Raw genomic sequence first — 21593 nt, forward strand, 5'->3', positions numbered from 1 at the left:
ATGTAGTTTATCAACTTCTTTAAAAAAACATCTTTCTCATTATTTGTTGAGGGGATCCTAAAATAAAAATGGAAATTAGCATTCAGGCTCATGCAATATAGCTGAAATCCCAAAAGTGTAATTTCTTTATAAATGGCCATTATTTATGTATCAGTACTAAGGACAGTATGCTAATGAATCCTTTATAACACCCACATAGTAGTATCTATGAGGACAAGTTTGAGGCATATCTGGTACAAATCTTTAGAACTGATTTTAGAGTGAGAAAACTTTAAGTAGACACCCTTGCTTCTATGACAAAAAGTTAAAGGGGGCTTTATAACCAAGCACTTTACTTTTATTCTCCAGGACATAACACAGTGTCGAACCATGTTAAATGTGAATCTCTATGCAGGCAAGAAACGGAGTCGACCAAGGCTCAAAAGGTAAGTGTTCTAATTCTTACATTGTAACAGTTTTTAGAACTTAAGAACAGGATATAACAATACAGCTGAAAACTAAATGCAGTAACAGAAACACTTACCAAGAATTCACAGTATAGCTGTCATTGGCACTAGAAATTTTTTCTTAATACAGAATATTTATTTAGGAATTATAATGTGCATTAGAATGTTATATGAATGACATCAGTAAATACCTTGTAACATCTCTGAGACACTGAGTTACCCGAAAGAGATACCTCACTGACCTATGACCTGATTCTAAGCAGTGACTTCTATCCTATGGTGCCTCAGGACTATTCTGTTCACACAGAGCACAGTTGGCAAATCAGAGTATAAAAATTAATCATTATCAGTGAAATGATAGTAATGTGATTCCTTAAAATGCTTAAATGCTTTCTTTATTAGTACTTCTTGAGACTGCGGTGGTGGTGCTGCGGTAGCGTTGTCACCTCACAGTAAGACGTTGTCCTGTTCGATTCTCAGCTAGAGCGTCTTTTGTGTGGAGACATGCGTGAATGGGCATACCTCCGTTGAAGGTTGTGCATCAGGGCCGGCAACTCGGCACGTAAAAATCTACTGCCAATCATTAGCGGACCAGAGTTCCACTGTGGTGACCCCTAATCGGGAAAAGCCAAAAGACACAACAACATTAGTACTTCTTGATGGAGGTGACAGAAGCTAACTTGTTCAAGAGGTAAAACTGAGTTATTAATAGCATGACTGATAGATTCATATTATAAATACAGGGTCCTTCTGGATGAAGTCAGAGACCATCTATTTCAGTATGGTTGAAAATTTTAGGATTGGCTCTTTTAGCTGTATTAGCAATTGCCTTGGTCTACAGTCTTTTCCTGGACACAGCTGTGTCCCTGGCTTCAAGTGCTGTGACACAGCAGCTGAAGGGCAGAATAGTTGTTTTTTAACAGGCATGGTGCAGATTGGAATGATTAACATAATAATGCCTGCTGAAGACCCAAAAGTCAACTGGAAGATCTTCTAAATTTACTGGAAGCTCAGCCCTCCTCTAAAATAATATCAGTATCTTGGGGCAACTTCAAATGATGCTGATATCATTTGGGAGAGTTGTCTTTCCCTAAGACTGCCCAGGAAGATTAGTGTTAGTTCTTTATCACACAACACAGTTCACAGAGTTCCTGAAAGTGACCAAACCTCAAACTGCATATAAACAAGTGAACCTCCAGATGGTCAAATAACCTTGGTAGTGTTCCTCTCCATGCACTGCACCCACCTTCATGAAGTAATATAGATTTTAATCTTCTCTTCTGTCATAATTGTCACAGTTTACATTTTTGAAAAAGATGGTGACTCCTAAAATATTCAAAATGGGGATCTGCTAAATTTGCAGTATGAACTAATCAGAAAAATGCTGGACCCCACTTCCCTGGCTGTGTAACTTGCAAAGGACCCTCCTAAATATTTAAAAGGTCACCAGCGCTTCTGGAGGAGGAAAGTGTACCTGAAATATGTCTGGAAACAAGTCATGCCTGCCACATTTTATCTGGGAGTGCTCCTTTAGTAAGCATTTTTTTAAATAGAAACAGAGACATAATTAATCCAAGACTTATAGGTTCATAGGTTCATAGGTTCATACTAGGCTATATGCCCTAGGGCATTTATAAGCCTAGCCAGAATGTGTTTGGCTTTCGCCACCCATTTTAAATTTATTTTGCTATGCCCTTTTTCGAGGTTAGTATACTGTGCCTCTGTCTAACAGTGACACAGAAGTGATACCCGGGGTAAACCTACGATCTCCCATCCACTCATCAAGATTCCTCTTGAAGAGAGTCAATGAGGGACTCTGCCTAACCTGGACTGGGATTTTATTCCAGAGTGAAGGGAGCCTCTGGGTTATGAATCTGTCCCTCCAGCATGTCCTATTTATTTCAGAGCTGAGGTTCAAGTCTCTCGAGCGCATAGCTCAATGGGATTTGGATTTTCTGAGGTGCAGCATGTCCATTAATTCCAGGTTGGACATGGCTTTATACGTGAGGCACAGATCGCCTCTGAACAGGTGGTATGCTACTGAGTAGAGCTGGAGTTTCTTTAACCGGGCAGCATATGGCATCTGTTTGAGCCCTTTGATCCTCTTGGTGAGGTACTTTTGGGGTCTTTCCAGTTGCTGCAGGTGTCTGGTAAGGTACATCCCAAAAGGGGCATTGTACTCAATTATGGGCCTGATGAGGGATGAGTAAAGAGGCACAATGACCTCCCCTGATCTAGATGTGAATCCCTTCATGATTAGGTGGGCTATATAAAATGTTTTTCTAACCACTTTGGCCACGTGGTTGTCAAATGAGAGATTGCTATCAACTTGGATCCCCAGGTCCCTAATTACTTCTTCTGTACTTAATGGATTACCACCTATGTGGTAATTTGTGGCACTTTGTTTTTGCCAAAGGGATGACTATACACTTTTTGGCATTTAGCTTGAGGCCATGGCTCTGGCACCAGTTGTCTGTTTCTATGAGGCCCTTTTGGAGGATGCTTGTGTCGGCTGGAGAGTCGATTATGGCACCCAGTTTGCAGTCATCTGCGAACTTGGTCAGCCACAGTCCTTCCATGTTGGCCTGTACCTCCGAAAAATATATACTGAACAAGAGAGGTCCCAGGACTGAGCCTTGTGGGACACCACTTGTAACTGGTTTGGAGTCTGACATGGCTCCAGCAATTCTAACCATGTGGGTTCTGTCCTTGAGCCAGTTTGCAATCCATCTAGTGACATAGGGGTTTATATTTAAGCTGGCGAGCTTATCTATAATGCCTGAGTGGACTTATGACATTTACCGTGAATACCTAAGAATAACTGTAGTTCATTCATTCATTCATTCATTCATTCATTCATTCATTCATTCATTTAATTTTTTTTTTTACCAGGAAAGTCCATCTGGATAAACAAGCCCTTTCTCATCACAGGCCTGCGGAGAAAAGTTCCACAAGAAATTATAACAGGAGTACATATACAACATACACAGTTTTCTGTGAAGGAGAATGATCAAGTAACAGTTTGCAGTGCTACATACAAAACTCCACGAGGGTTACATTAGTACTGACAGCATACAGAATGCTCAGTTAACATTAGCAGCATTACAGTCAAAGTGATGATGAATAAAGCAGATAATTATGAAATAAACAATTATGTTTTGCAGGAACATAATCAGCACTGAGTGCCTTTAAGTAGCAGTACATTAGGCAAGATATAATTATTTGGATTTTGTCGCAGAAGATTAGATGACAGAAAAATAAGAGAGCAGTGACAGTGCCTGATATGTATGTATACATAGCAGAGGTAGTTTAGGAATAACTTAGTCTGGGAAATTGTAAGGGCATAGCCAGGAGTCAACCAGAAACAGTTTTAATTTATTTTTGAAGATATGTGGATTGTTGAGGAATCTGGAGGAGTAATTCAGTTTCAGGACTTTGAGATACAATTGGATTAAGAAGCATTTCATGCTTTGTTGTGAGTATGAATTGAGAGAAGTTGTTTGTCAGTAGAGCGGAGAGCTCTGTTGGTGGAGTGGAGTTGTTGTATACCACTTAGGGCTGGGCATTTTTCATGGTGAAAGACTAATCTGTGTACAAATTGAAGTTGAGAGTAGGTGAGATTGCTCAGGCCAAATTAGGTGCTTGATGGCAATACACCGATGTGTGGAGTATGACATGTTGGAAGCAGATTTGGCTATTTTATTAAAGCATGCTCTAGTTTAGTTGTCAGTGTTGACTGGAGGTTGGTGAAAATAGAAGAAGCATACAGAAACACAGACAGCAGGTAGGTGGATGTTAATGTTATCTGGCTGCTTTCAGTCAGATGCTGTTTGGCTCTATATTTTAGACTTTACTTCTGATGTGTTCTATCAATTGCTTGATTGTTGGATATGGAGGATGAATGTCATGGTAGCATCTACTATACCCCCCAGTAATTTAATATTGTAGACTACGTCACTTTTTGTGTTATTTGCAAAGATGATTTGAAAGTTAGCTTTGCATTTCATATGACACTAAGAGTGAAAAGGAGAAGTTTGGTACTTTTTGAGTTTATAGTATTTTTTATAAAAAATCTATAAAAGGTTCATAGATTAGTACTAGGCTAACTGCTCTTGTGGGCTTTTTAAGCCTAGCCAATTACCCCATGTGAGAATCAAACCCTGCACCTTGTGTTTGTAAGGTAAACACTTTAACCATTATGCCAACCTCCCACCCTTGTTATTATACCCTAGGTATTAGGTCAGATTTTGCTATCCAGTTTTCTGTGGAGGAGAATGAGTCTTTGAATTTGGGGCAGAGCAGATAAGGGTTACACAAGGGCTACATCATCGGTGTAATGGGCTAGTCTGGCATGTTTTGAGACAGTGGGTAAATTATTATAAATGTATTAAATGGTAATGGTCCTAGTATGGAGCCTTGGGGAGCAGTGGCACAGACAGACATGCTAGATTGCCATTTCACAGCTTGGGATCTGTATGACAGTTAGCTCAGGAACCAGGAGATATTGGAGTAGGACAGATCAAGGCAGGCTAGATGATAGAGCAGTTTAATATGATAGGCAGTGTCAAAGGCTTTAGATAAGTCCAAGAAAAGGGCAGATACAATATTACCTGCATTGCAGCCATGATTAATGCTGTTAGAGAAATCTATTAGTGCAATATTGGTACTGTGGTTTGGTCTAAAGCCATGCTGAGCAGAGGAGAGGAGGTTATTGGTATGAATGTGAGTGAAGAGTTAAGAAGGGATACATTTTTCTAAGATTTTTGACAGGGAGAAAGTATCTCTATGGGTCTAAAGTTGGAAAGGTTAGATTTGTTTCCCATTCTGTGCAAGGGAAGGATGAATGCTTTTCCATAGGGAGGGAAGTAAGACTGGTGGATAGATCTATTAATGAATATTGAGATGGGGCATCTGCTGTGATTTTCAGGTATTCAATAGATAGGTCATCTGCAACTAGGGTGATAAGTTTTTGTTTTAGGAGGTGCTTTTTAATGATAGAGTTTGGGACAGTGTTGATGAAGAGAGTGTTACGGTTGCCACTAGCATCTATGTTAACTGGAGATTTTATGGTGTCAATGAAGTGGGAACTAAATAATGAATCTATATTGTCTGAGTGAATGTCTAGATAGGGAATGGACTGCTTTATTCTACCTGGGGATAAAAGTTTTTTGATGAAGCTCTAGACAATAACAGAATTTTTTTAATGGAGCCCCAAAAAGTAACAGGATTTTTTGGTGATTGTTTTGTAGATTAAAATAGTAATTTACTTTATTGTTTTTAACTTTTATTTTGTTTTAATTGCAAAGGTGTCTGAAGTTTTGAGGATTTTTCTATGTTTTTTTTTTAACTTGCTATGTTTTCCAAGAATCTATCCTGCATTAAGTTTTTTGTTATTGCTGATAGTTAGGTGGCACTGTTTTGTTTGATCTCTTTCTGCATATGGATGCCAGTATATTTATAACATCAAGGAAGATAGTATTACATTGGTGGACTGCATAATCTAGGGGAATGGTTTTGAGAGTACTCCACTTTATAGAGGCAAGAATGGCTATGAAAGTTTATTTAGTTTGTTAGCTTTTGTGCTTCTTTAAAATGGCATTTCTTGTGTTGAGGATTTGTGTGTCTAACGGCAAGGATTCCTAGTAGATCACTAAATGTATCTGGTAAGGTGCCTAAAGATGAAATTTTATCAGGTTTGTTTATTAGAAACTCATCTTGCATTGATTTTTTCCTATATGACTTGTTGAGTCTGGTAGGAGTATGAATAAGTTGTGAGTAACCTTATAATGTTAGTGGCAGTGAAGGAGAGTCGGAGATGAGAGAGACCCAGTCTATGTTTAAGTCACCCGGGATTATTGTTTCTTGGTGACTATTTAGTGTAGTCCAGGACAGGATAATTTCTAATGTATTAATGTTTTAACCAAGTGGGATATATAGAACTATGATTCAAGTCTGACTTGAACTGTGCTTATCTGCTTTGAAAATTGGAAGATCAACAAAGACCATGAAGAAATACACCAAGCACCTGAGATTTGTCTTATAGAGGTGCTAAGTAGCAGCCATGGATTTTTTTACTGTATTTTTTACTTGTTGATTGTATTACAGCTTTTTTAGATTCTTTAACTCATCCATCCAGCTATTTTCTGGCTGACATGTAGTGGATCTACCTTGGGTAACTTAGGGTAAGCAATTCCACCTAAGGAAAGGATTGAGAGTTTTTAATTTTCACTTTTTTGTGCAGTTTGCTCTCCAATTGCCCTCTCCCAGGTGGCAAGAATTCACACAGTTATCACAGTGCCTAAGGGTATTCTCCAAAATGAGTTGGCTTCTACTGAGAAACAAGTAGCACATTGCACTGCAAATTACATTTACATAACTAAAAATAAAGTATGTCAGGTAATGTGCAAGTTGGTACATAGACAGTAAAGGTACTTGGAACAATGCTTTCTATAGCAAGGGATAATGTATTAATTCACATCATTATAGCAATTCCATTGTACTGGTGCATGTTTTTTTTAAAGATATCTAATAACTTCTATTTAGGGCTGAATTTTAAAGCATCAGGTAGCTTATTCTAAACTTTGCCAACATGTACCAGGCATGATTACTCTCCAGATGTATTCCTTGTTCATGTGATCTATCTCAGCTGGTCAGTTGATGTTCTAAATATTCTGTTTGTATTACACAAGCTGACAGCAGAATACTTAGGAGAACTCCATAGGTTCAGAGGTATTTACTAGGCTAACTATCACCAGGGCCTTTAAAAGGCTAGCTGTACAATTCAGCCCAGTTGTGTTCCCATGTAACATGGGTGTCTATTTGGAGGGGAATGTTAGTTAGGATGTTGCTAAAGGTTTAGTGGGGAGGATGTGTTAGTTAGGGAATATTTACTCTTGGCTTCTGTCTATCAGAGACTTTGGGGTCAGACTGGGTTGAATTTTCGATTTCCCATCCAATGGTCAAAGTTACATTTGAATATGTTTAGGGATGGACTCTACTTCACATGCTCTGGGGGCCCATTTCAGAGCATGGGGATCCTTTGAGACACATAGCTGTTTTGCCATCATGTTCTATTTATTCTTCAAACAAAATTTAAATTCTTGGACCTAGTGTTTCTGGTGCTTTTTATTTTACTGATGTGCAAGAAGCCCATCAGGCTGAATCTCAGGATGCCTTATATGCCAGGCATAGATCACCTCTCAGTAACCTGTAAGAGACCGAGTATAGAGATAGGGTTTTAAGGCGATCTGTATAGGACAATGTATTAATTCCTTAGATTTCCTTGATGAGGAACCACTATGGGTGTTCCAGCTGTTGCTTATTCCTAGTCAGGTAAATGTCAAAGAGGGAATTGTATTCAATGATTGATCTGATTAGGGCCAAGTAAAATGGTACTATAACTTTCTTGGACCTGGATGCCATACTGTTGCATATAAGTTGGGTGACATAGAATGTTTTTCCTATTACCTTGTTTACATGTTGGTCAAGGTCCAGATTATTGTTTACTTATGTTCCCAGATCCTTAACTACTGAGTCAGCTCTTAATGGTGTCTTATCAATGGAATAATTTGCCTGGGTGGATGTTTTCCCAGAAGGTACTGTAATGCACTTCTTTGCACTGAGTTTTAATCAGTGGCTTTGGCACCAGTTATTTGTCTTGCAGAATATTAATGTCATGGGAGGAAGTTTGTGATAGATGCCAGTTTGCAATCATCTGTGAACTTGTTGAGCCAGAGGGCCTTGACATTAGACTTGATCTCTGAGAAGTAAATGCCAAAGAGGAGTGGGCCAAGCACTGAGCCCTGAGATACTCCCCTGATGTCCAGTCTCTTGGTAGAGGTCATCTCACCAATCCTGACTTCTTGGGTTCTGTCTGTGAGCCAGTTGGCAAGCCAATGAGTCATGCCTATTTCTGTGGGTTTGTCAAAGTATCTTTATTTATTTTTACATTTTTTAACTGGGTTAGTCCGACTGGGCCCAGACAGCCCTTTTTCAGCAGAGACCGGAGGAGAAAAGTTTCAGGAGAGTAATTAAAAAATCAGAAAAAACTAACAATTCAAGTTGTAAGATACTTAACAGTACAAAAACAGAGAGAAATATACAATACAAATATATACAAGGCAAAAGTACAGTATTTTGAGAATGCAGTAACAATATGTTTGAGAAATTTGGTTAGCATTAAGTTATTTACAAGGAATGTAGCAATGCCTAAAATAAAAAAAATCAGGGTAACATCATGGCATAGTACAACAAAGATGCATTTAATAGCATAGGTACTAACTGCAGAGAGAGTAATATATGTAGACAGTTTAGGTAGATACCAGGCAGATATGTTTATTGAGAGAAGAAGACAAATTCATTAGGTAATTTCCTAACAAGTACATATCCATGCATTTTGGAAATTAATTTTTAGTTGCTTTTTGAATTTGCCACATTTGGTAGTGGAGCAATGGGACAATGGATGTTTGTTCCATGAGTATGCAATTGAATGACTGTAAAGTATTTTTAAAATATTTTTGTTTGGCTTGTTCACCTGCAGAAGGTTTCGTTGTGTGCTTCTGAGGTCACAATTGTGTGTGTAGGGTGTAATTATGAATGTAAGGGCAGGGCAACAGTCGGGGCTATTTAGGACACTGTGTGCAATTTGTAGTTGTGGTATTTGAAGCATGTGGAAGAGCTCAGGCCATCTTAAGCTTCTTAGGGATATACAATGATGGGATTTTTAGCTATTACTGGCTGCAAATCTTGCTATCTTGTTATAAGTGGTTTCTAGTTCGGTTAAGAGATTATTTTGGAGGTTAGTAAGTATGGGAGCAGCATACAGCAGGGATGGAAGAATAAATGTTTCAGCCAGTATAGGTCTAGATTTGTTAAGTATATATTTATCGTTGCAGTATAGAAGACCTAGTTTTTGAATGGACTTTGTGGTACAGTTTAAGATATGTAGGTCGAATTTTAACTGGTCGTCTATAGTAATGCCAAGCAATTTGGTGTTTGAGTCGGTGGTAATAATTGTATTATCTAAGGATGAGATGGTGAAGTTGTCTTTAGCTGGACTGAGGTTTTTTTTGAAGGAAAAGGAGAAGCCTGGTCTTTTTGGGGTTGAGAAGCAGGTTGTTTTCAGTTAGCCATTGTTTTGCTAGGTGCAGAGATTATTGAATGACAGTGAGGAGATTTTGTATATTGTTTGAGGTGTTAATAATTGTGGATTCATCTGCGTATGTATTAAGGTACAGTGGGGGCAGGAGACATGGAGGTTATTTGTAAATATATTAAAAAGTAGGGGGCCCAGGACAGAACCCTGGGGAACCCCAGTCTTAACAAGATGGAAAGGGGAGAAAGATGTTTGCCATCTGATAGACTGATATCTGTTTGAGAGGTAGCTGTTAAACCAGGAGGTAGTGGAGGTAGAGAGTTGTAGGTTGGAAAGTTTGTTTAGGAGGCTGGGATGGGAAACAGTATCAAATGCTTTGGATAGGTCAAGGAATAGCGCTGATATGAGTTTATTATTATGCCTGGCTTGGGCAATGTTGTGTGTGAAAGATAGATGGGTAGTGGTAGTACTGTGCGAGGGTCAGAAATTGTGCTGTGTGGGTGTAATTAGGTTTGCCTGTAAGAGGTGGTTTAGTATTTGTCTATGTATACATTTTTGCAGTATCTTGGATAAGGGGGATAATATGGCAATAGGCCAGTAATTTGAGGGTTTTGTAGACTTTTCTCCCTTGTGGAGAGGCATTATGAAGATTTTTTTTCCAGATATATGGTACTTTATTTTCTAGTATGGATCTATTGATAAGTATAGATAAAGGATATGGTACAGATTCGGCTGCATGTTTGAGAAATAATGGAGGGAGTTTGTCGGCTGATGTGGAACAGGGTTTGAATTTGTTAAGAAGTGATCTGATGAAGGAAATTGCTATGGGTGCTAGAGAGAACGATGGAAGAGATGAGGTGGGAGGTGGAGTCTTTATATCAAGAGCGGGAGGGTGAACAGAGTGGGATGAGCCAGAAAAACTGCACCAGGCCAGCTTCCAAGAATACATTCAGGAAAACCAAGCTCAGTCAATTCCAGGTCAGTGTATCACAGTATCTTCCTAATAACTAGAAATCTTGTGCTACTAATCTAGTGCAGTGTGATGAAAAGGACCACAACTTCTACAGGGAAAAACACTACAAGTATGGGCTGTAGGTACATAGGTAAACCTTTTCCAGGAGAACAAAAGTAGTTTTAAGTAATTGACCTAGGAGTACAATAGGAAGACAAAAATGGGGGGGGGGTGGGCCAGTAGTGTGGACACTTACAGTAAAAGGCTATAGCAAAATGTCTTCAGTTTAGAGGACAGATTAAATACAGTTCTAACATACACTAGTTTAGTTGAAAGCACTTTAGTGTTCCACCGACACAGGGTCTCACAGTGCAGGACAACCAGACAGCCTTTGGTTTATTGGAGGTTGGCCAGGACACAGAATAAAACTTTTGCTGAGGGGACTGGAAATAAAAGGAAAAGGAGGTAAACATTAGGTGTGAAGTTTTGAAACACTCTGACTACCAAGTAACTAAGATAGAGGATGCAAGAGAGGAGCAGCATACCTTGTAAGAAACAGCACAATTCTATGAGCAACATAAAATGCAAGGAAAGCAGAGAAAAAAAAACAAAAGGTAACTGCAGTTGATACCAAGCTAATATAACATACACTACACTATTATGTATTGTTATAAAGGTTATGAAGAGAAGACAGTAACTACTAAGATGCTACACACAATTTAGCATTCTCCACTAAAAGTCAGGAATAACAACAGTGATATCATACATAAACACATAGTTACTTGTATCCCTCTGAGGCTACAGTAAGTTCTACTCTAATTGCCAAACAGGTTACTCATCTAAAAGTACAGATAGCAGGTGGCAATATTCACATTAGTGAATAAAGCAGCATTGTACCTGTTATTTAAAGCTGCAATATGCTATGAATATAATTCTATACAGGCATAACAAAAACGCTCATAGGCAGTTGTATACCTTAATTGTTATTGTATGCACTATTTTCCCCTTATCCATTGCCTTGGTGTCCCTCGGTGTCCCTCTCAAAGATGTCTACCAGATTAAGTAGGCATGACTTTCCTTTGAGAACACCAAACTGGGATAGGCCCAGTATCTAAAAGTTAAAATCTCTATGTTGATTATTTCCATAACTTTGCATATTAGACTAGTCAGACTAATGGGTCTGTAATCTCCAGGGTTGGTTGTTGGTCCACTCTTGTGAAGAATGATAATTGTCCTCCATTCATGTGGTATGTGGCCTGTTTTGTGGCTGTAGTTGAAAAGTGACTGAAGTGGTCCTGATAGGTCATGTTATTTAGGAGGCAACTTGGGATATTGTCTGGGCTCACTGAGGCTGTTTTTTTTGGTCTTAGCAAGTGCTGCCATGACCAGCTTCTTGCTAAGAGTTTGAGGGGAGGTTATGCTAATAGGGATTTCATGGGGGTGACAGTGGGAGGGGGGTGAATTTAGAGTTGAATTTGTTAGCCAGCATATTCTCTATGCCACTCTGCTCAGTTAAGGTGTTACCATTAATTCAGCACATGGCTGTGTGTTACCTTTACAGTTTTGGACATAACTGTAGGCCTTGTGGTTGTCTTTAGCCTGAGAGGTTATCTTGACCTTCATAGTTGGCCTTTGTGGATTTAATCAGTCATCTTAGTTTCCTGTTTAGTTTAATTAGTAATCTCTTGTCATTATGAGAGTTGCTCTTTTTGATTTTGCCCATGACTTTTTCCTTTTGCTGTATACCCTGTTAAGGTGAGGATTCCACCAGTGCGGTTTATTTTTGGGGTTCATTTTGGGCTTACACTTTGTTGTATGCACAGTAGCCTCTATGCAACCATTTACAGGGTTGCACGGGGTTTCTGTGAAAAATTCTGCATAGGTTGGTATGAACTCAGGGTTTGGGGGGGTGCACTGAATTTTGACTGTGAACTGTCACTTAAAAGGATATAGTTTACTTTAGAATAGTTCCTACTACTATCCCAGGTTTTGCTGGGTTTTCAATTTGATTTTTATTTTGAATTTTTATTTTATTTTGAAGGCGACTGCTGATGACATGACATGGTGGGGGGGGGGGTGTATGCAATGCTCTCCTATATTGGTGAGTACTATGTCCACTATATTTGAAACACTGTTGGAGCCTTGCACTGTCTGGTGAAGGGTACCGTGTTATTAAAGTCCAGAAAATGTTGTGCCTGAAAGTTGGAGGCAATCTATGTTTCCCAGTTTATAGAGAGGTAGTTGAAGTCTCCCATCAATATGATATTTGGTTGTATGGTGAGTGCTTCCAGTAGGTCTAGGTATGAGTTATGGGATTCTTGGGGCATGGATAGTGACTTATAGATTGTTAGGATATGGTAAATGACTTTATCTATGGTGATTTGCAGGTGGATGAACTCCAGGGCATCATCCTTTTTAACCAATCTAGAGGTATGTTTGTTGCTAATGTAGACCAACATTCCTTCACAGCTGATGGTCTATACATGTAGAAGTCAATGAAGCCTTGCACTGCTGGAGTATTTTCTGCAGCTTTAAACCATATCTCAAGAATAGCACAGATATCTATATTCTGTAGAGTGAGGAGAGCTTGAAGGATTTGTAGTTTCTTGTTAAGGCTCCTAGCACTGATCAAGAATGCCTTTAGGTTCATCTGGGTTTTATTTTCTAAGTTGGTAGTTTTGACAATTTTGCATTGCCTAAAACACAGAAAGTGTTTGCTTGCCTTATAGGCTTCACCCTTGGGGGTCCTTTGGGAGTATTTGTACGTGTGGTGTTTGGTGTTGCTTTAGAGCTTGAGGATAAGCATTTCCATTTACAGGTTTAGGAGGTCTTTGAGGTTTGGAGAGATTGCTTTTTAGTGCCTCAGCATAAGATAGCCTATGTGCGGTGGGCACTATGTGGGCTAGATGTGGTGTGTGTGTATGTGTGTGTGTGTGTGTGTGTGTGTGTGTGTGTGTGTGTGTGTGTGTGTGTGTGTGTGTGTGTGTGTGTGTGTGTGTATGTGTGTGTAGTGTGTGTGTTCTTGAAAACCTTGTTTGTAAGTGAGATTTTGGCCTGCAAGGAGATTTTGTATGTGCCTCTTTCGCATATTGTGTTTTTTTTTCAAGGTTCTCAGTGAACATGAGAAAGCTGTTACATTGTCTTAGGATACCCATATCCATACCTTTCAAGCTCATATATCAAGAAATCTGGACTAAGTCAAAAATAATGGGGGGAACAAAGGCCCTATTGCTCTTATGCAACTTAGAAAGTTGTTAGAATGTTCGGTAAGGTTTTACATTAGCATGCATTTTTAAAGGATAAGGAGTCGTAAACTCAAATGTTTGTCATTATTTAGTGACTTCAGTCATGAATTATTTGCCAGAAAACCAGAAATTTTATGAGGAACAGACCACACACGTGAGGAAGAATCTGGATATTCTGAAAAATTTTGGACAGCTGAATGGTATGCCCATATCCATCAAGATGGCTACAGAGACGTTTGGAAATTGCATATCCATGTTGTCCAGACCTATATTACAGTAGGCTAGTATAGTAAGAAATGTCAGCTGAATTAGAGATAATTTCTGATTAAATTCTAATCATTTTAAGAAACATAGGGACATAGGAACAATACAGAGACCTTAAGATGCCTAGCCATATGCACACTTAAAAGTTGGTCCCTCCCTAGGCCATGATTGTCTAAGGAGGGCCATGTTCTACTGTGAAGTCTTTCAGAAAATCTAGCTGACCTATTATAAGCCAGTTTGAACAGAATAACTAGTACTTATTAACAATAGATAGTCAAGCATCACAGGAGAAAAATATCTTAATTCTGTGCAGTCTACCTAGCTTTTAGTTGGTTTTGGAGACAGCATTATGTGAATGCCTATTGCAATTGCAAAGACCAAAATTAAAAATACCAAATAATATCAGAAGCAGTTTTTACTCTGTTTTTGAGGGAAGACTGTAAACCCCCCACTCCTCATTTTGGGGCTTTACCTCATCTCATGTGCTAATTCTGTGGTCATGCTGTATTAGAGTCAGCACAAAAGCACAGTAAAAAGAAAACCTGGCTTTGCAGTTATTGGTATTCACAGTTGTATACGTTTGTTGAATTACAGTTTATTATCTGTAATAAGAACAAGCAGGTTTGATGAGATTCATACCTCATTTGCTAACTTGTCTAGAAAGGTTAAAGTAAGAATGTCTTTTGATTTGGTCGAGGCATTGCAATTGTCTTTGCATAAGCTAGGAGAGAGATATTAGAAGAACAGTGATTTTGACTGTTGCTTGAGAAGAGCATATTTTCGGTTATAGTAGTGTTACAATGTTTTTTAAGCTACAAATACAACAATTCAAGGAGGGATTGCAGTTTGGCACTGACCTAAGTGATTGTATTATTTACTTAAAGGATTGTAAGTCATCTGTAGATTGGAACAGTTTTGCTTCTTCACAGTGATACACCATGCCATTCTAAACATGGCAGAAATGAGCAGTACTGAACTATTGGAACTCCCAAACATCTTTATGTTCATTCACACATGACCTCCAGCTAGTACAGTAAAACAGGCTTTTGTGTATTATAAGTACTGATGCTTACTTCAAGCCAACAGAAATCCACTCATTTAAAAGCCGAGGGAAATGGATAATGACATTTATCTTTGTCTAATTATAGGAGACCAATTCTTCTGGAGGGAGTAAAGACCAACCCATCCAAGCGACACAGAGACCGGATGAACACAGAGCTGGAAAAACTGGCCAGCCTTCTGCCTTTCAATGAAAACATTATTAACAAATTGGATAAACTCTCTATCTTGAGACTGAGTGTCAGCTACCTGAGACTGAAGAACTTTTTTGGAGGTAAGACTAGACTGCTAACTTGAAATTTATTTCTCATGGAGATAAATTGTTAATTATATTGATTGACTTGTAATGCACCTGCTTTGAAAACTCTTAATTTGAAAAGATTAACAGAATAGAAGGGTGATTATGGTACTCATCTGGATAATGGGGTGTGAACATCTCAGTAAACTCTCTTAGATCACTACAGTGACAGGGCTCAGCCTTATGTTCTGGCATGGATCCCTCAGTTAGAGTGTTACTGGCCTTAAAATGCTGGATGCTGATTGGCTTTTAACATCATATGAATCAGCTGAAGAAAGTACTGATTGGGCAGCCACATATGGAAGTGAGTTGCAGTTCTGACAGTCATCACTGCCACAACCAAACAACATTGCTTTCTTAAATTATAATATTGTTTATCACCTGCACCCTTAAATGCTATTAAAACATTGCAAAGAGAATTCAAAAGTTGCATTCAGATGAGAGAGAAAATTAAGCAGGAGTTTATCTCAGAAGATTTTCCCATAAGAAAATAGGAAGTTCTATGCAAAACAAAATTACCTGAATAAAACCTCCACTGTAATAGTGGTAATTAATGACATGGTTAATACAGTTTCTGGGTGAAATACAAAATACAGATAGTACAGTGGCAACAACTTAAAGGATTAAATACATTTTATTACTTTTGGTTCAGGGAGATAACATTGGAAAATAAGATGAATAAAACAAAATGTCTCTGAATGTAGATACAGATACAAAGAAGAGGTCCACCAGACTGGCTGCAGTGCAGATTAGCAGTCCTGATAGGATACTTTGTGGCCAGCAACTCATGCTGATGAACTAAAAGCTGTTCCTTGCCTTACTACTTGTGTAAGGAAAAGTCATTCTCAATCTTTTTAATTTCTTGAAGTACACCTTTCCCATGACCAGTGTACTCTTTTCTCCTTATAGTTTTCCCAGACTGCTCCAGAATGCTCGGTGTGAGTCTCTTAAAGTCTGCCCTATTGTCTTTCTCTACTGATTATATAGGTAGATGCCTCTACCACTAGATCTAACTATCTGCCTAACAAGTGAAAGTTTGGGTCTATATCAGAAGATCGAAGTTTTAAAACTTCAAATCTGATATGGTTGACACCATATGACTTGAAGTCTCGAAACTTCAAATCTTTTAACGGAGATCTCCGTTATGCACTGTAGAGTGATCTCGGAATTGGTATATTTAAGTAGTGGGGGGTGGGAGCGCAGGGGGCTTGCCCCCCCTGCTTAGAGCATTTAAATGGTTTATTTGTGTAGGTTGTTGTGTTTTTATTACATTTTCGAAGTTTCAAGACTTCGATCATATGATGTCGACCATATCAGATTTGAAGTTTTGAAACTTCTATCATGTACTATAGACCCAAAGTTTAAAAGATCATCTACCTAACCTACCCCAAGTAAGTCCTAACACCCATGGAATCTGACAAAATCCTTAGCTGTTCTAGACCTTATATGCCTAATAGTCTTAAATATTCATGTCAGCGTAACCTGCCAGGAATCTCCTGGTAGAGTCATCAAGTTATGTTACAATATCTGTCTATCTGTATCTGTACATATATTTTTGTGTGTGTGTGTGTGTGTGTGTGTGTGTGTGTGTGTGTGTGTAGTGTGTATGTATATATATATATATATATATATATATATATATATATATATAAGATTACTTACCTCGGTCAACACAGCAAAAAAGTACATGGCATGAACATTGACCACAAAAGGTCGACAATGCAAACATTGCAGTCAACAGTGCATTTGTAAGGAAAATGTTTGCCTCATGAAAAAACAAAACAAACTTATAACGTTTTTTGCAGGTGGGCAAGACTTCCTGTGTCTCCACACCACCTGCTAATTATATATACTAACTCCAAGATCATACAATCCTCAAGGAAAGGGAATATTCCCCATTTGGGATTGTTGATCTAGCACACCCATTGACCATCTGAATATGTTGACCAACTGTGGTCGATCAAGCAGCTGTCGACATTTTGCTGTGTCTACCAAGTTCAGGAATCCTCAGCAGGAACAGATTGTAACAGCTGTGAAAATAGCAATCAGAATAAATTCTTAAATCTACATTTGACACTTTAGTGTATCATTAGTCATTACAAGGGTAGCTGTTGAACTTGGCATAAATGTGTCAGTGGTCAGCATATCCTGGAAGGGAAAGCCTCAGAACCTAATCTGAGATGAACATGTTATTATGTATATGTATTGCTTGTATGTGCAGGTGTGCGTCGTCGCGTGTGCGTGCGTGTGTGTGTGTGTGTGTGTGTCTGTGTGTGCGCGCGTGTGTGTATGTGTGTGTGTGCACATATTATTATGTATATATTTCTTATACAGAAATAATATTAATTCTTGGAGAAAGAAGATCACATTCAGTTGTTGATATCCCTTCTTCCAGCACTGTGCAACTTCTGTTAGGCCCTTGATTCTTAGTAAAGTATCTTTTACTTAAGCAAAACATTGTGTTTCATGATGGTATATGTTAGCTGCAATAAAAAGTACAATACTTAGTTACAAGAAACATTTTCTCTGCTTGACCTGGCATTTTCAGTATATTATTATCCTGAGAAAAAGATGATATTGCTGGTTCTGAGAGTAACTCACAGACTTAAAGCATTCCTTTTGCTGTTGAATCATATATGATGCTGACTATAAACCAGTCTCAGAGAAAACTTACCAGTATGACATAGCAGATTTTAATTCTACCCAGTGAGACAACAAACTGGGGGAATTTTGTAAATACATTCTGATGTGGAGAATGCAACACGAAAGGTAAAAAACTTAAAAGAGAGAATCCCAAATGGTAGAACAAAAAAGAGAAGATCACAAAACACTGAATGACTCGAGTGAATAAAAAAACACTGAATGCTTCTCTTCTGCTAAAAGAAAAACCCTATATCAGTAAACCCTAGCTACAAAACTGAGATCAAGTGTTGCTTTGGTAGTGATACTGTTAGGGGAAAGAGTATTTAGTAACAGAATGTATAGGGTTAGGGTTATGATTAAGGTTATCACACAGGAGTAAGGTGGGCAGATGAGCTTCTTTTTTATGTTGCTAAAAACCTTTTCCCTAATACCATCTCTACACAAGATAAAAGGACACAGAACACACACAACATAAAACATGCACAGCACTGAATCCATCTCCTTACATAACCCTTACTCTAAACCTAACCCGCGAACAATTACATATTCACACCGACTACAATGACACAGTCTTGCACATTCACAAGCATGCCGTTTTCATTCAAACGTTAATTTTCTTGCACACTCCTGCTTCAACAATATATAATTCATAGAAATGAGAATTCATTCATTTGTACAGTCTTTCTTTTTATACCCTCAAAAATGTTGCTACCAAATGTATATTCTACTTTTTGAGTTACAACAGCTGTGGAATATACTAAACAAGCAAACAGTAGTGTATGAAAGGGCTGGTTGAAGAGAGAAACTGCCCAGGCACAAAGTGTCGGGGGGCATGATCAGCCTATCTGGAAAGCTCTTTAATGTATACCAGCTTTAAAAAGCCAGTATTGCATTTAAGGTCAAACCTGAATGCTGAGCGCTCCATACAGGGTATAAACTGTAGCAACTGCTTGCTACATTTGTAGCAAGTGGTTTGCTACAGTTTAAAAGAAATAAAGATTTTTTTTTCTTTTGACTAAAATTAGAGGAATGCGGTTCTTGGGCAAGTTGCAGAAAAGGGACCTGATTGACTGGGATGGGCTGGGTGTCTTGTATCTGGCCACCTGGTTGATATGCCAGAAGAGCTAGGGGTTGTGCATGGAATGGCTTCTGCTTGCAGGAAGCCAGACAACTGACATCCTGCAATTTTGAAGAAGTCCTTTTTTTTTTTGCTCTTCACTTAAAGAGCTGTGAGGGGTGGGGCACTAGTTCATGATACCTGCACAGGGCATTGGTTGAACCAGCTGTGCTTCTGCAGGCATGTTTTTTATAAGGGTAACAAAGAATGACTGGTTTACATATAATTTTTCTTCATTCAGTGAATCACATGATAACTCTCTTAAATAACAGTTTAGCAAAGGATAAGATGAATCCACTTCATTAATTCAAACAAGAACTGCTCGAGTTTCTCCAACTTGCTGCTGGTCACTCAAATGATTGTACATTTATGATAAGGAGTGAATTTAAAAAAAAAATGATTTTGCATACCGTTCAATGTGTGGGCTCTGCTCTAACTCCCCTAACTTATAAATATACTGCCTTTGAGGTCACACAAACTCACAGAACGTATATTTGCAGACTCAGACTGCATTATTTGAGCACACTCAAACACAGAGTTGAACAAATGAGCTACCGACAGCTGAACCTCAAGCAAGTAAAAGATTACAAAATAATTTTTATTCTTATAATAAATTGTCAGCTTATTTTTCAGGCATTTTTTCCCAAAAATCTTTTGAGGGCTTTGAAAGCTTACTGATATTTTTCTGGTATTAGTGAAGTATCAAACAAAGCTAGGAGGTAATATAATTTGATAATGGAAGGGTTGTGGTAATGAGTGAGTATGGTACAAAGTAGTACCACTTCCAGTGACAGTTCAGCCACTCCCCTTGTGTTTTCTTCAATGAACAGCAAAAAGGAAGGTAAATAAAGTAGCAAAACTGACTGCTTTGAGAAGTAATAACACAAAATCCTTCTAACATGGAATGTCCGAAAGGTAATCTGAATTGTTTTTATTAATATTCCATGCGTAATGCTTCTAAAATAAAACACTACATATGGAAAATTTGGGTGGCACAGTAGTACAGTGGTTAGCATTGTTGCCTCACACCAAGAGATTCTCCTGTTAAATTCTCAGCTGGGGTGCATTCTGTGTGGAGTCTGCATGTCCTCACGTGGGTTTCGTCCCACATTCCAAAGACATGTGCCTGGAGGGTTTCTCCCCAAGCATTCACTGAAAATAGGCTCTATCCCAGTTGGACTTTCCTGGTCAACAATGTTAAATAAATAAAATATAACTGCCATGATTACTAGGTCAGGCATTAACAATTCATTATAAAGGATAATTCTATTATATAGAGCGCTGCAGCTTTAAGAAAAGAGATTAGTTATAATGGCATCTCTATCACGTGATTATTCCTGCAACACATGGCTTTCACCTCAGCTCTTGGTGCATCTTAAGTAGGTGGCATTGCTAAGCTGTGATGACTGGAGCTGTGGTCTTGCACTAACAATTTCTGTATAATTGCTATTGCTTGTTAACCTTTCTTTTGTAACTCCTCTCCTTGGTGTTCGTTGCTGGCTACTTTGTTAAACCTTTGTAGGCTTTATTATTTTACTGTAACAGGTGTAGCTGAAAAAGCCCTTTGAGGTGCAATCTTCTTACTTAAGTAAAATAAAGACAAAAATAGGGTAAGAGTTGTTAGCATAAACCCAAGCAATGAATGAATAAATATCAATATTAAACTGCAATTATTGCTAAGAATTCACTGAACCTGGTAACACATCCAAGTTGTCCCAGTTGTTATTGAATGTCTGGACATATATTATCAATTTTACATGGTATCAGAAGTAAAATTATTTATTTTTGGCATTGATTGTTCTGTAGTGCGGAGATAGAATTTTCAATTTGGAAATGGTGGTAGCTCCTCCTAAAAAATCTGTTATTTTTTCAGTTTAAGTTAAATTTCAGTTTAAATTTAGTGTGTTAGAAATTGTAATGGAGAATGTGAGGATAGGGAATATAACTAATGTCACTGGGCCAGTTTTATTAGAAGATAAATTCTAGCGATGTAAGAGGAGATTACTTGCTTTTATGACAATACCACAGGCATTTGCAACCCTTTGCATTCTCATTGGAACACTAGTAAGGGCAGTGGGATGGCTGAAGGGGTTTAGGTTTCTCTCTCACAGCCCCAGCTTCCAGGATTTGTTTCTCATTTCTGGTCATTGTCCTTTCTAGAGTGGGCATGTTCTGTCTGCATCTGCATGTTTTTTTACCTAGCACCCTGGCTTCATCCAACATTCAAGAATATGTGTTCTCTATTCTTAGTCGAATGTGACGTGAATGTGGTTGAAACTTGTCGAGTGCACTTCCATGATTTTTACTTCTCCTTAAACATCACTGGCAACGTAGTTTGTATTAGTGTGGTATCAGTGATTTAAAGATTGTGGGGTTTTCAATTTTCCTCACAACTGTGGAATTAGGATACTTATGTAATGCGGTGTGGGGAGCAAAACTTCTCCACATGGGGATGCAGGGAATTAACCCCTGAAA

General features: G+C 38.4%; 1 protein-coding gene across 1 annotated transcript in view; it reads left to right on the forward strand.

The window, feature by feature from the left end:
• The window catches only part of LOC122809729 (aryl hydrocarbon receptor-like), a 639036-nt gene that overhangs the window by 231227 nt on the left and 386216 nt on the right, over positions 1–21593 (forward strand). Inside the window, exons 2-3 of the mRNA XM_044081435.1 lie at positions 349–425; positions 15150–15334. Coding sequence (XP_043937370.1) covers positions 349–425; positions 15150–15334 — 262 coding nt within the window. The remainder of the gene's footprint in view (positions 1–348; positions 426–15149; positions 15335–21593) is intronic.

Source organism: Protopterus annectens, chromosome 8.part0 (genome assembly GCF_019279795.1).
Source record: "Protopterus annectens isolate FY-2018-M chromosome 8.part0, PAN1.0, whole genome shotgun sequence".
Classification (NCBI taxonomy): domain Eukaryota; kingdom Metazoa; phylum Chordata; order Ceratodontiformes; family Protopteridae; genus Protopterus; species Protopterus annectens.